Source organism: Myiozetetes cayanensis, unplaced genomic scaffold (assembly GCF_022539395.1).
Source record: "Myiozetetes cayanensis isolate MyiCay16 unplaced genomic scaffold, myiCay2020 scf6-25, whole genome shotgun sequence".
In the NCBI taxonomy this organism is placed as follows: domain Eukaryota; kingdom Metazoa; phylum Chordata; class Aves; order Passeriformes; family Tyrannidae; genus Myiozetetes; species Myiozetetes cayanensis.
In genome coordinates this window covers 10,290,777-10,306,046 of record NW_026087853.1, presented here as the reverse complement: position 1 = coordinate 10,306,046, position 15,270 = coordinate 10,290,777, and the positions used below count along the sequence as shown (strand labels likewise).

The 15,270-nt window shown below is 37.1% G+C and overlaps 1 protein-coding gene across 5 annotated transcripts in view; it reads left to right on the top strand.

Moving 5' to 3' along the window:
• EML1 (EMAP like 1) overlaps positions 1–15,270 on the top strand; it is a 125,352-nt gene that overhangs the window by 96,735 nt on the left and 13,347 nt on the right. For all 5 annotated transcript variants that reach the window (XM_050337274.1, XM_050337272.1, XM_050337273.1 and 2 more), the window contains 9 exons: positions 2,348–2,497; positions 4,010–4,079; positions 6,537–6,647; positions 8,871–8,966; positions 9,504–9,638; positions 11,190–11,289; positions 13,425–13,579; positions 14,747–14,872; positions 15,137–15,268. In XM_050337274.1, coding sequence (XP_050193231.1) covers positions 2,348–2,497; positions 4,010–4,079; positions 6,537–6,647; positions 8,871–8,966; positions 9,504–9,638; positions 11,190–11,289; positions 13,425–13,579; positions 14,747–14,872; positions 15,137–15,268 — 1,075 coding nt within the window. The remainder of the gene's footprint in view (positions 1–2,347; positions 2,498–4,009; positions 4,080–6,536; positions 6,648–8,870; positions 8,967–9,503; positions 9,639–11,189; positions 11,290–13,424; positions 13,580–14,746; positions 14,873–15,136; positions 15,269–15,270) is intronic.

Sequence of the window (15,270 nt, the reverse complement as noted above, 5' to 3'; positions counted from 1 at the left end):
AAAAAAGAAGGAGAAGGTGATGCCAAATTTACAGACTATGTCAATGAGAAGAAAACTGTGGGCAGGAGAATAAGATAATTTAGGGAGAAACACAAAGACAGCAGAAAACCAACCAGTATTGAAGGTATTTCTTCCAGTTGAGTTGGAGAAGCTGTGCTGTTTCATTGAAGGGTAATAGAACTCAAGTAGGAGAAAACATCTTTGTAGCAGACGAATGAACCTGGCTGTGGGATTATAGCCAGATATATTCTATAATGTAGGAAGGGGGATAGGGAAACAAGATATTGGAGGTGGGGTGGACAAATGGAAAGAGCAAAGCAGACTACAACAAGAAACAGAAGGAAGAATGTGTGTAGATGTGTGCCCTGATGTGTGCAGATTTCAGGGCATACCAGAACCATAAAGGGGTATTGCAGTCATGTTAGTAGGTATCTGGGTAAGCTGAAAAAGACCTTTGCTATACCATAAAATATATTAAGTCATGAAGAAACAGAAAATGCTGCATGATGAAGTGTGAGGGTGGGCTGGAGCAGCGGAGGAAAATTCAAGTGAGAAATCAGTGCTAGGGACATCAGGGAGGGAGCAGTGGCCTGCCCAGATGCATTTGAGAGCAACTCATTTGGCAGGCAGGAGGTTTGAAACAAAAACTGCAGGCCAAATGAAAAGAAAAGGTCAAGGTAACATTCCCTGAAATGCCAGCTCACCAAATCCAAGTCGAAGCCACCAAATCCGAGTGTGGGAAACAGTGAGGAGAAGGAGGGATCAACCCCAGGAGTTTGCATCTGAGAAAAAAGGCCAATAGAAAGAAACTGAGTGTTTGACAACAGCAGTCATGTGAAGGGTTGAATGCAGCATTGTTCCCCACAGGACAAGTAGTAAAGAAAGAAGATTTTCCCTAAAGAATGTAATCTTTCCCTTTTAATAGCTGTTTTTATGCACTGAGATTTGTTCCTAATGAATGTCTGTGTAATGTTTTTGCTTCACTTTTTTAAGAAGTTCTCCTTTTGCCAACTTCAACTACTGGTTCACTATAAATCTGATTATGTGTTGCTGAACTAGGGAAATATTATGTTTGCTTCAGTTCATGATACTGTCTGGCCTTAGAGAGAGAAATAAATTTGAACAAATAAAGTGTTGTCCAGCAATTTAGAGCAGTAACACTAACCTTCACAGGCAGATTCAAAATTCATAGTAAATTCTTTGTAATGGAAGATATTGATTGTTTCAATGTCTTCGAATTTTAATATCTCAAACTTGAAGTAACTTTGCCTGAAATGTTTCAACTGAGGAGTCTGAAAGCTCTGAATTCACACTTTGATGACTGGGCATGCAGCATTAGTACTATTGCATTTATTTAAAAAAATCTGCAAGCTGTTTCTTCTAAAGTAGGAATTTAAATAAAATAACTATTGACCTGACTATTTCAACAACTTTAACATGACTGTTTTAGTTTGAGTGGGTTATCATTGACCGTAGAGAATAGTGCACAAGTATCTTTTTTATATCATGTAATTGGGGTTCCATTATCTCTATATATATTTTTCACAGCCAGCTTCTCCATATTGACTGCATTAGAATGCACTTCTGTTTTGCCAAGATTCTGCTAATGCTGTTTCTTTTTGTTACCATAAAAAAAAGGAAAGCCAAAATAGTTTTAGTCCCTAATGACTCTTCAAAAGAATAAAACTACATAATTTGGCTGAATTAACATTCAGTCTAAATGAGATTATTTCTGCATTAATTCCAGTTATTTCATTGAATTAATTTTAGATTCGTGTTGATATGACTAGCATCAGAATCTGGGCCACTGCCTCTTAAATACTACAAAAATAAATTGGAACGGATGATGTAACCCTTTTATGGTTTGTATCCATCTGGCTGGTAATGTCCACAATAATGAAATCAATCAACCTGCACGCAGGGTAATGCAATCAATCCTCCTGTAAAGCAGGGAGATGTGCTGAATGACTTGTTAGCATTTCCATCAAGTCTAAATTTTAATTTTAATTAATCAAGCAGTGTAAATAGTAAATACACCTGGGACAAAATTAACATTGCCTTAGTCTGGTATTTAGCAAATTCCAGAGGATACTAAAGGGGTAATATGTCTACAAATCCCTATATTCTTTACCATGGATTTTCTGTAGGATAAGTGTGTTTTAAAGTGTGTAAAATACTTTAACTCTCTGCTCTAGTAAGGGAGGGAGTTCTGAAGGTTGCCAAGTGATAAAGCTGTGCTCAAACCAAGAGATGCAGACTACAAGGGCAGAGATTCCATCTTGTTTTTTCTTATTTTTAACATTCTTCATTGGTAGATAATGTTATTGCAGCTTGACCAACACACTAGCTATGGATATAGGGGTCGGGACTGTCGCAGTAATCTCTATCTTCTTCCAACGGGCGAAACCGTGTATTTCATCGCGTCTGTAGTTGTGTTATTCAATGTTGAAGAGCAACTTCAGAGGCATTACACTGGTCATAATGATGATGTGAAGTGGTAAGTCACCTAATAAGCATTCTTGTTTTCTTCATAAAACATTATTTGGGATAGATACACACTCATTTTCATTACTCTTCTTTTAGGATGTTTGAACTTTAGACTTCCTTAGAATCTGCTCCTTTCTCTTTTTTTAAATAGGATTGAATTATTGCCCTTCACAAGAGCCTGAGTGCCAGGTAGAGGCTCTTTGGGTTCAATCTAACCAAAAAACCAGTTTTAATCTCACCTGTGGTCTTTCTTTTAGTCTTCAGGAATGGCTACACTGTGGCAGATAGCCTGTAAACCAATCCTGAGCAGCCTGGTTTGTCTGCTGCCATGCACACTTGGTCTTCAAAGCGATTTGACTGTGTTGAAGCTCAGAAGATACTAGATATCAGCAAATATCAGTTTCATTAGATTGAAATCTAAATAAACATATGGTTTATCTTGATGTATCAGTCTGTTTGCGGAGCATAGCTGAAAAAGAGCACCTGGATTATCTGATGGGCTCAAATATATGAAATGAGTTTGACATCCTCTCTTCAGATGAGGCATTATGAAACACCTGTTTTCCCTCAAAGTCAAAAATAGACCTGAAAACTGAATTTGCTTGAATTGTGAACATGTTTCATGAGTTGAATTGTTAGCATAATCTGGTTGTTTTACAAGGAGATTTTTACCTTGGACTTGTTCCATCTCATTTCTTTCTTTGAAATTTTCTATTACTGTGGATATTTCAAAGCTTTCAGGTTTATTGGAAAGAGGATACCTTTCTGCATTTTGAAGCTGAATTGTTGCCACGGTTCGTTTTGTAGGGTACTTGGCCTCTAGAACTGCATGCAAAGCATCTGCAATGAAAAAATAATTTTGAGGATTTTAGGGCAAAAATAGACTGTACTCCATAAAAAATTTTAGGTTGCTTTTTCTTAGAGGCATTAATTAACATTGATCACAGTTTTTAGAACCTCAGTTTAATTTTTGAATCAAAATTTCTAATTTCTGTATAATTTCTTACTAAAGGAGTTTTTTTACCTTTTGAAAAGCAGTAGAGGAACTTGGTATCTCCCTGTGAAAGTCACTGGTCATACAGTCTGAAGAGCATTGTTTGAGTGGATACATCTGTTTGCTCTGGAAGACTGTCACTAGACAGCATTTATGGGACTGACCAGATCTCTACAACCACTGTTTAGAGACAGCTGAAGTTCAATAAGTAGCTCAAACTGAAAACTCCTTACACACTGCACCCATTTAAATCTAGGTGAGGTGAATCCTGGGGCTTGTTTGACACATAGGTTTGAGGTATTAGAACTTAAGTAAATTACTGCTTTGTTCATAAAGGAAGAGTTTTTTGAATACAAGACAATGACAATTACTTTATCAGTTCTGTTTTTGTGTTTTTAAGATGTTTACATGTATGCTGTCTGCTTTTTATGACTAAAACAGGGTTATTTATTACAAGCTCAAATAATAGTTTGATGAACTAGATAGTAAATGGCTTTAAGTTTGGTCTCTCCTTCTTTTCTTTTTTAGCCTGGCTGTTCATCCTGATAGGATCACTATAGCAACAGGTCAAGTTGCAGGGACATCCAAGGATGGGAAAGTGAGTGACCACTTTGCTGATGTATAGTTGTGTATATTTCATAAGAGTATGTTATTAAGAAGATAAATGCTCTATTCTTTTCATGTTGCAGTTAAATTGGTCTTACATTTTCGGACCGAACGGAAGCAAAATTAATTTGAGAGTGCCTATTGCACTCTATCACAGTGTCCCAGTTCCATTATCAAGATTGGTCAGTGGTTTCTGGTCCCATGACTTAGACTGAAGGTCAATTTGGAGCTGGGCTCTGAGAGGCATAGTGGGATAAGGCTACAAAGGAGACCTGAGAGGGCAGATGGATGTGGGGAAAAGGAAGTGATTAAATTGTACAGAATACAACTTCACTTCTGATCACAGTTACCAAACCAAACTACAAATAAGAATGGCTTTGGATTGTTTGCTGTAACAAATAAACTACTACTTTTGCCATCATCTAAGCAAGAATATTTTTCTCTCTATTATTACCTGTGTTATGATAAGCTTGGCTGTAGGCTAGGAATTTATTTGAACAGAGTAACATGAATATTGCTCCAAAGAGCTAAGAAAAGTGAGAAAGAATGGAAATAAGCAGAGGCAGGAAAACCACAAGTAAAAAGTTACTCAGCAGAGTATGCAGCTGTTGTCACAACCAAACTATTGAGAATTTTTGGTAGATGCCAATGAAGAATTTTAGTATAAAAACCAGATTATCGATATGCTAACTACTTTGAGTGTTGTGATTTAACCCCAGCCAGCAATTAAGTACAACACAGCCACTCACCCAACCCATCCCACCCTCCAGTGGGAGGTAAATCCTGTGGTTTGAAATAAGAACAGGTGATCATGACAATGATTACTGTTATATTGTAATAAAATAATAATGACAGTAATAAAAACAACAAAACAAGAGAAATAACATCCAAGAAAAATAAGTGGTGTGTGATACAGTTGCACATAACCTGCTGTCCCCCAGCAGTGATTGGCCCCTCCTGGCCAACACCCCCAGTTTATATACTGGGTATGATGTTCTGTGGTGTGGAATATCCCTCTGGCCTCTTCAGATCAGCTGTCCTGGCCATACTCCCTCCCAGCTTCTTATGCAGCTCCTCACTGGCAGAGCGTGGGAAACTGAGAAGTCCTTGACTTAGGATAAGCACAGCTCAGCAACAACTAAAACATCCATGTTATCAACGTTATTCTCATACCGAATCCAAAACACAGCACTCTACCAGCTACAACAAAAAAAATAACTCTATTCCAGTCAAAGTGAGGACAATGAAGAAAACAAAATCCCAGTTATGCAATATAACGTTTATGTATAGATAATTTAGCTGAGTAATATAAACTACTAGTTTTTATTGTGTATCAGAGAAGTCTGGCATTTATTTTTTAACTTCATAAATACAATTACCATTGTATTGGTGAAATAAAATTTAAAGGTTTGATGTCTGTTCTTGAGAGGAATGTGCTATATAGGTAAACTTACATAAAAGCCATTTATGTAACAGAGGTACTGTCACGGCCTTGATTTCTTTTATTATATATATATTTACTTACATTGAAGGAGAGTTTCGCTACTTATGAGCAAGAAAAGACTGATGGTTGTTGTGCCTTTTTTTTTTTTTTTGATATGGTAATAAAGCCTATTTATTTCAGTTCAAATGAATGGGAAAATAAGGGAAATAAAGCATGGCCCTTGTTTCCCTGCAGAGGTTGAAGGTTGATGGCTCTGCCTTAAACTCCTCAACGTGTTTAAGAGTAAACTCCATCTGCAAGTGCTTCCCGGGGCCGCCCCCTTGTGGATCCCTGTGGGTGTGGGAGGCAGCGCTGCCGCCGAGCCTGCGTGGGGCTCTCGGAGCCAGAGGAGGAGGGAGGGAGGGAGGGAGGGAGAGAGGACCACGGGGCTTTCACAGGGAGTTGATCTTGGGCCAGCATGTACGCCTGGAATGTTATTTACAAAAACCAGTCTCATTTTGATTACAGTTGCAAAGAGGAGTCAGAAGATACAGTTCTTTTCCCCAGCCATTTTTATGACATTGAAATTAATTACATGTTAGAAATTTTTAAGCTTCTTTTTGCACTTGCTCTTTGACAGTTGCCAGAATTATGTCAGCTGGTACAGTTTAAACTGTTCCTGGACCTACCAGTAAGTCTCATGCCACAAAGTCATCAAAAATTTTCACTTCATGAGGAATATCTCAATGGCCATTAGCTTCAGTGAAAAAATTGAGATCAGTGAGACCTGATGTGCTGTACATTCTGGACAGCCAGTCCTAGAGATTGGTCCTAGACACAGTAATCAGCAAACCATTTGTAGTGTATCTGTGCTTATGTGGGTGACTCTGGAGAAGTTCTGATAATTTTTATACCTTAAATTTTGATAAAATAATTTGAGGTTTTTCAGTTGCATTCTCATTTTTTAAAACCCTGATGGGTTTTTGCCATCACTGTTTCAGCTGATTTTTTCTGTGTCTTTTATAGCAATTACCACCACACGTGCGTGTCTGGGATTCTGTAACTCTGAATACGCTGCATGTCATCGGAATGGGGTTTTTTGACCGAGCTGTCACTTGCATTGCTTTTTCCAAATCTGTAAGTAAAGTAAATGAATAGTCATATGAAGCCTCTTTGCTGGAAAGGTCTTTGAAGTCTTTCAAATTTAGCTTCCTCGACCAAAATAAACTTCCAGGCTGTCTTTACTCTCTGGTTCCTCTCTAGAGGAAGAAAGTTTGCAACCCAGTTGTTTCCAGCAGCTTAGGTTGCTATTAAAGTTAACAATATCTCAGCAGTCTCAGAGATCTACCTTATGCTTAAAATAAACTACAAATAATTTCTTCGTGGACATGCAGTAGCAGAAATACTTGTGTACTTGAAATTTCGGTATCCTTAATTGTCTTGAATCATCCTAATTTGTTTCTCCCTACATAAGAAAGTCTGCATCTTTTTACCCCCTTGCTGTACCTAAAATGATTGATTAAAGATCTTTAAAAAATGGGAGCTCCCATGAGAGAAGCAAAATATTTTGCCTGAAAACAGCAAAGGCATATGGATAAAGGATTGTAAAGAAGTAGAATCTTGTTCTTGGCCTTTTCGCACCATACTTAGAATTCTAATTAATCAGAGAGGTAAAAAGTTAAAACATATGCTGATACAGGCAGCATTCAAGTCCCATATAAAAACGTGAGTCTGTGACCTGACACGTGCAAGTCTCAAAGCCCTCTGTGTACAACAAAGTAAGCAGTATATGTGGTGGTGTCTGGTTGTCTTGAGACCATTTTTAATAGGAGAGGACTAAATGGTGTATTCCCTAGGCAAAATGTATGTCAGTGAAAGTTTCTACAAACACTTGAAATCCATTGATGACAATGTTTTATAGAAAGTAGAAAAGAGAGAAGTGAGTTGGGAGAACTGGTTAAGAATGCAAAGGTGAAAGCTAACACAGTTCAAGATCACCTTTTGAAGGATAAACAAAAAAGAATAGTGAGCAAATGCTCTGTAAGTACCTCCCTGGAGGGATGGAGGTGCTTAATAACAGAAGATTGCTACTGGCATATACCAGGGAAAAGCAAATATTTAATGTGTTTGCTTTATGCTGTGATTTCGCTCACAGCTTGGCTTGTTTTGAGTATCACTTCCCATTCTGTAGCAGTACTGCTTCTCTCACTTTAGACAGCCCTCTCTTCAGCCCTATCTCTGTCCCACCTTTTGAACTGCCTTGGCACAGTTATTTCTGTAGCTGTGTCTGAGAAGTGTATCACGGGCCTGATTCATCAGGGGACAACCAAACAACCTCTTATATAAAAAAAATGAAGCAGAGTTTACTTGGCTTTTCTTTTCCCCGCAGAATCGATCTGTTTCTCAAACAGCCTCACTCTATAATAGACCAAACTTTTGTGGTGGCTCAGCTCAAGCAGCAGCAACAACTGTGCTATGTGTGGTAGAGGGAGGAGTGTTTGATCTGTTCCTCGAGCTCACCTGCAGTCAAAGCTAATGCAACTGGTGCCAGGAGCAACAGGATACAAACAATCCTGGGTTGGAAAGCAACTGGACATTTCTTGATGGTTTATTCCATTGTACACTCAGCTAGGAAGGAACACCAAAGAAATTGTGAAAAATGGTCCAAAAAGTTCCTCCCAGATAGGTACTGAAAAAAAAATCTGATGATTATACAGCAGTTCCCATCACTACTGAGACACATATAGGTCAGCCCCTAATTCAGGCAGGATCTTGGTTGGAGTTCTTCATCCAGCTTCTGGATTCACACATCAGAAAAACAGGTACCAACAGGTGAAGGTCTAGGAAATATGATGCATGATGAAAGACTGAAGGAATTAGGGTAATTAATTTAGAAGAAGTGTTGGAAGGCATAACTATAAAAAAGACACCTGTCAGAAATAAGTTGTTTTCTAGCATCTTTCTACATTCCCTGATTTTGATCCATTTTACCAATATGAAGAGTAAATTTTTCCCTGTGTCTATATAGATCTGAAAGAAATAATTGTTTTAAATTGCAAAGAAAGAAACTCAGTATGATTATCAGGAAAAACATCCTTAATAAAGTAGATAATAGTGTGTAGCTTGCCTTTGGAATTTCCACCACTAAATGTTTGTAAAGATCTCATTCCTGCTGTTTGTCTGCAGTTTGCAAGAGTCCCTTTTCTAGATCCCTTTTTAACCCTGTTTTTCAATTACTCTATAAATCATTACAATTTATGAATATTTCCACTTACACAGAAGCATTGATTTTGAATGTGCATTTGTATGTTACTCATGTTGGTTGGGTGCTGCATTAATATTTTCCATGTTTTGCTTCAGAATGGAGGAAGTAGCCTGTGCTCTGTGGATGACTCAAATGACCATGTACTTTCCGTGTGGGACTGGCAGAAAGAAGAAAAGCTGGCAGATGTCAAGGTGTTGCAATAAGATATTTTGTACTACTTGTATGTAGATCTGGATTTCTTGTCATAAAATGTCTTTCTGTATTTAACTTTTTGTGCCTTTTTAATGCTTTTGCTTTATAAAAGGCAAAGAAAATGAAGAAAGGGAATATTTTCTCTCTGTTGTGACTATCCCAGTAGTTTGTCTTGCTTTAATTTTGCTATTGTTGTAATTCTAAATTTGATTAGAAAATTCTAGGTAGCAATAATAACAGCATAGAATGTAATAATAAGTGCAGAAACAAAATGCCTTAAGCTAATCTTTTGTGTAGAGCTTCTCGTTATCTGACATGGTTTTGAAGGACAAATTTGGGTACTAGCTTATAAAGTCATGAAATCTTCTGACTTCAAAATGTTCTACCAAAGCATTCCAGACTATGTCAGTAAATTAATGGCTCAGAATTTTTCTTAAATCAGAAGTATCAGTTTATCTAGCTAGAGAACCTGTAATACTGTTTTGTTTTCTTTTAATTTTAGATTTTGATACAATGTTTTTCTTTTTCCTTCCAAGTGCTCTAATGAGGCTGTATTTGCTGCAGATTTTCACCCTACTGATACAAATATAATAGTTACTTGTGGAAAATCACACCTTTATTTCTGGACACTAGAAGGGAATTCCCTTATTAAAAAGCAAGGATTATTTGAGGTAAAACAAAACATTTCCCTAATTTTATGTTTATAGTAATGGTACAGTCATACAGAATTAAGCATTAGTAAGGTTTGAGTAAATCAAAACAACTAATCATTATTAAACTTGAAATTTTGCAGAAGCTTAGGGTGGCATTCATGTTATGGTAAAACTTCCACATTTAAGTGTTCATATGAAATTACCATGCTGTTATTCTTTTTCCTACATTCTTTATAGTACACACCTCCATGCTCCCACCATACCCCCTCTGCCCACAAAAATAAAATTTCCTTAAAATCTCTGTGATTACCTCAGGTTAAAAAGCCAAAAGAAAAAAAAACAACAGGAACAACAAAAACCAAAAACAAAACAAAAAACAACCAAACAAAACCCAAACCAACAAAATAAACAAAACCAGAGAGAGTGATATATTCTGGAGGGTTGTTTTTGTTATTTTGTTAGACAAAAGATTTGCAGAAACCCCATAAAATGCATACATGAGTCTTCTTCCCTTTTCCTCTGTTCTGCTCAAATACATACACATATCTAATTCAAATACAGGTTGAGCTGGCCACTATTTGGTAAATATAATTTTTATTTCAAGATTTGATATGGTTTTGTTCTTAAATATAGACTATGCTTTACAACAGCTGCATGTACAACTGAGGGATGTTTATGGTGACTGCAGATAAGTCCAGTAGGGCCTAGGTAGCTGCTTGTGGAGTCATGGCTCACAAATGTAGCCAAAACAACTATTTTGCAGTCTCAGTTAATATACTTCGTGTGAAATCAGGAGGAGTTGCTGAGATAATGCATTTAAATTCTATTCCATTTTATTTTTCCATGCATTTTTAACTGCTAAGCTGCTTGGGCAAATTTGTCCCTCTGTTCTGGCTCTGTTACTCTTGATGGTTGTTGCAGATGGGGAAGTGTGGTGGCCCTAGTTGAGAATAGTTCTTAGTTTGAGGCAGAAAGAGGTCATACACACAGGTTGCCAACAAGGAATGCAAATAATATCCTTAGATGCTACTACTGAGTTTTTTGTTTCCTTATACAAAGGAAATGTTGCTGTCAATATCTTGAATGCTGGGTCTCAAAGCAACATTTCCATTACTGAACGTTGGGACTCTTTCAAGAGATGAGTCCATAATTCTTACACTGCAACCAAACTCTCTAGTGATAGAAACTTTGGAGTTAAAAATTATAATAATAAAGCTTGTTTGCATCTTTGTCCATTTCTAAATACTTAAAGTATTTGGGATTATGTGCTAGTTGGGGGATTTAGTTTATCTTGGAGCATTCCTGGTCTTGTGTTAAATGTTGACAGGCCTTCTCACTCTGTCCCCAGCTTGCAATTAAAGAGTGCATGATTGGGCCACCAACCTTCACTGTTGCATTTTTGCCCTTGCAGAGATTAACTGTGTAGACCATAGGAATGTGTTTAACTCCTGTGTAGATATTCAAGTAATAATAGAGCTGTATAAGACTAAACTAAATTACTCAAATGCATACAGTTAAAATGAATGGGTTGTGTATTGCTGTGAGTGTATATTTTTCATAACCATGCAGAAACAAGAGAAGCCAAAGTTTGTCCTGTGTGTGACCTTTTCTGAAAATGGTGATACTATTACAGGAGACTCAAGTGGAAACATTTTGGTATGGGGGAAAGGTAAGATAAAATTTCACTATTAACTTCAATCTTAATATTAAACGCTGTGAAATTTTACAGGAGTGTAGAAGTTCATTTTAAGAAGAATAAATTTTGTTTTATCTTGAGTTCTTTCCCAAGACTAATCCAGCAGCTTGTGCCTGGATTCTTTTCTACAAGAACCTAAAGAACATCAATGCCTAACTACTAGAGCACAAAATTCTATAGAATATGTTCCCTGTGGTCAAGTAATGAATCACAGAGCTGTGCCAGCATTTTGCTGATGTAAGAAATACCAGGGAAAGTTCTTTTCCTTAATGAATGTCATAGAAAGAAACATTGTTAATCTAACTGATGATCTCCAGTCTCCTATAATGTCACTCTACTGTTGGCAGAAATTATTCCTATTGACATACACTTTTAAAAAGACAATAAATAGCTTTATTTGTTTTCCTAGGAAGTCAAGATAAAATATATTCAGATCTAATTGTATTCCTGAGCTTTATTTCAACGGAACAGATGGATAGCAAGAACTTCTTAAAAAAACACTTTCTAGTAAGGAGAGACTTTTTTTAAGTAGCGGAAGGCAGTGCCTGCCAGAGGGCAAACAGCAGCAACATCCTAAACGTTTGCTTAGTGTATGATATGCCATGCCTAGGAATAATGAGAATCCCTTGAAGGAGGCTTTATTAGTAAAGGAAGAAGGGATGGATGGCAGCTTCTTCTTATTTACTCAGTACTTTCTCCCAAGGTATTTGAAGGGTATAAGACCCAGAAAACAACCCAGTGAATCAGTTACACAGTTGAGCCTTACTGAGCTGTTTTTGCAGACTTTCTTTTCATCCAAGGACTTTCAACCAATTATCTCTTTGTGCTTTTGACCATTACACTGCTGTTGAGGAAAGGGGCGGATATGGTGTTTGTAAGTCAGTTCCTCTTTTATTTCCCTTTCCTTTTCCTATGGTAATTTAAAGCAAGACACAAAACACTTTTCCTTCATTTTAGAAGTTGCATAGTCCCATCACCCTGTTCTTTGTTGTTATTTTGGACTGCCAAGAGACAAAGGAGATAGTGGCAGCTGCTGGCATGGCAGGGTCATTGCACCACTCAGGTGACAGTTTGCTGTCATGCCGGTAGACTGCAAGGAGCCTCTTCTGCCCTTTCTCCCAGGAACGAAAGGGAACTCCCAGTCTGCTCAGGTTCTCCTCACCTTCTGCCAGCTCTTTTGGGTTGGGCAAAAATGTTGTTCTTGTTTTTCTCTCCTAGTAGAGTGTACTTTCTACGTCTTCATTACTTTTGACTTGGAGCTCTATGTTCAAGTGAGAGCTGTTTCCACCAAATCAGAGTACCCTTAGCAAAAACTTCTCCTAGACATCAATTGTACCTGACGCATTATATCCACAGATGTGGGTGAAAGCAAATGGGATTCATAAAGGAAAAGGCAGTTGTTTCATCCTAACTTATATCAGCCCCTCACTTGTGCTATACATCAAGTTAGCCAAGCTTTGATGCAAGGTGCACATTTCAGTAATAGCACTAGTAATAGTAATAATCATTTCCTTGTACTTCGTAATAGTAATGTTTTATCAAATTAGAGGTGCCTAATCTAATATAGTTGGGTTTGAGGCTGTTTTGAGTCTAAGAAGGTACTTGAACAAGCCAAGTTCACCAATAAAGAAGGACAAGGTCTTTTGGAGGGTGATTCAGAACATTCTGCCAGATGTACAAGGATCTGCATCTTAGTTAGTTTTTGGTTCAAGTTCGGTATCTGGAGACTGTGGAATGTCCTTGGAGGATGACAAGTGATTAGATTATGATTTCTTGGTTGATAAGGTACGTAGTGCTATTGCAGGTCAAATGTGATTCAAATAATTTGGCTTAAATCCCCATGAAAGGTTTAAATGAACCTATTTTCCTTTGTCTTTGAGCTAGACTGAGTAAGTATGTATCCTTTCAATTTTAGAGATGGGGGAATGCATCTTAAGATGTACTAATTCAGCTGCTTCTGTGGGTTTCTGTGTTTTGGTCCAACACTTTCACCATTGCTTAGATATAATTCTTGAAAGGCAGTAGAGAAATAGAGCAAAAAACCTGGGGGAAAAGGAGCTATTAAGCCAAGTATTTCAGTAGTAAATGTCTTTTCTCCTTCTACCCAGGTACCAACAGAATAAGCCACGCAGTTCAAGGGGCACATGAAGGTGGAATATTTGCGCTGTGTATGCTGCGAGATGGCACGTTGGTATCAGGAGGTGGAAAAGACCGAAAGCTGATATCTTGGAATGGAAATTACCAAAAAATTCACAAAACTGAGGTGATGTCACCTCCCTTGAAATTACTCTGCTGCTCAAAATGAAATTCTAGCTGTCTTCTAAACACAGCTTTTTTAATCAATTTTTTTTTCTTATGGATATATATTATGAGGGAATGCAAACCAGTGGTAAAATGTAATATCATTTGAACCATTGGCTAATTCTTGTGATTGCCTATTCATTAACATAATATTTCTTTTTAAAGTTCTGTTGTAACTGGAAAATGAATCGTGTATTCATATCTTTTCATATTATTTCTTCCTTTCTTTGCAATTAATAATTTGAAGTAATTTTTAACTTCAGAGTATTACAGTATTAGAATGTTTTTGTGCTTTCCTCTTTCCCAAAATGATATGATGATTTTTTGGGGGGGTTTTACTACTCAAAGTTTTTCATTCATTTCTTGGTTGATGTTGTTGTTTTTTGTATATAATTTAAAAAATTTGAAACTTAATCCAGTTACTGTGTAGGAACTTAAAAGCAGAATTTGTTTGGAGAGAACTACATGACTGTTTACGTACTGAGTGTAAGAGAGGAATCAGCATAAAACTGAGGAAAGGTTTCAGCTCTACTACATAATATTGAATGTTGCAAATATTAAATATGCAACTGGAGTGGCTTGTGAGCTTTTGTAATTAATTTTTTTAACACAGCACAAGATGTGCTTGTTGTGCTGTTTCTAACTGTTGTGTCCTTCTTTTTCTCTTATTTGTTCATACTCTGGTATCCCTTGTTATTTTACGCCTTACCTTGAAATATTGGAGATTTGTGCTGAGTCTTTCAGAAGCCAGGCTGCACTTAAAATAAAATTCATTACAAGAAAGTGCTCTGAGTAGAAATGCTTAGTCTGATATCAGAGCTGCAAATAAATATGATTAAGTTAACACAGCATGAAGGAACCTTTTCTGTTTGTTGAAATACTTGGTTTATTTGTACAAATGGAGTGTTCTGTAGACAAGGATGTCTTGTCTTGTAGTGTTATAAAAACAGTTACCGAGCTGATGCAAGTTGTTTTAAAGTTTTGCAAATCAGGCACACATATTAATCTATTTAATTCCTTCTCTGTGCAACATTTATTAAAACGCATTTGCTAGGCCACGTGTCTTTAAAAATAGCAACACTTGACAGATTGTCTGACTTACCTATCCCTTTGTCTGTTATGACCACAGATTCCAGAGCAGTTTGGTCCAATAAGAACAGTAGCAGAGGGAAAAGGGGACGTTGTATTAATAGGAACCACTAGAAACTTTGTCCTACAGGGGACACTATCAGGAGATTTTTTCCCAATTACCCAGGTAAGCTGGGTTGCCTTACAAGAACATTTCTAGGTGTGTAATAGCAGTAAAGATATTGCTTAAAGTTAAGTTCCATAAATATGCATCTGTTTGATTTATTATTACAGTGCCTTTGGCAATAAACAATGTTGTAAATATGTATCTATCTAGAACTAACTTTTCTTTGAATGCTTTAATATATAGTTTGGTCATTTTAATACTGTTTGAACATGTTTAATTTTGATGATCTGTCCTTCTTGTCAAGAAATATTTCTGCTTGTCTAGGGTCACACTGATGAGCTCTGGGGACTTGCAGTCCATTCCTCTAAACCTCAGTTCTTTACATGTGGACATGACAAACACATTACTCTCTGGGATGCTACCACCCATCATCCTATTTGGGACAAGATTATAGAGGT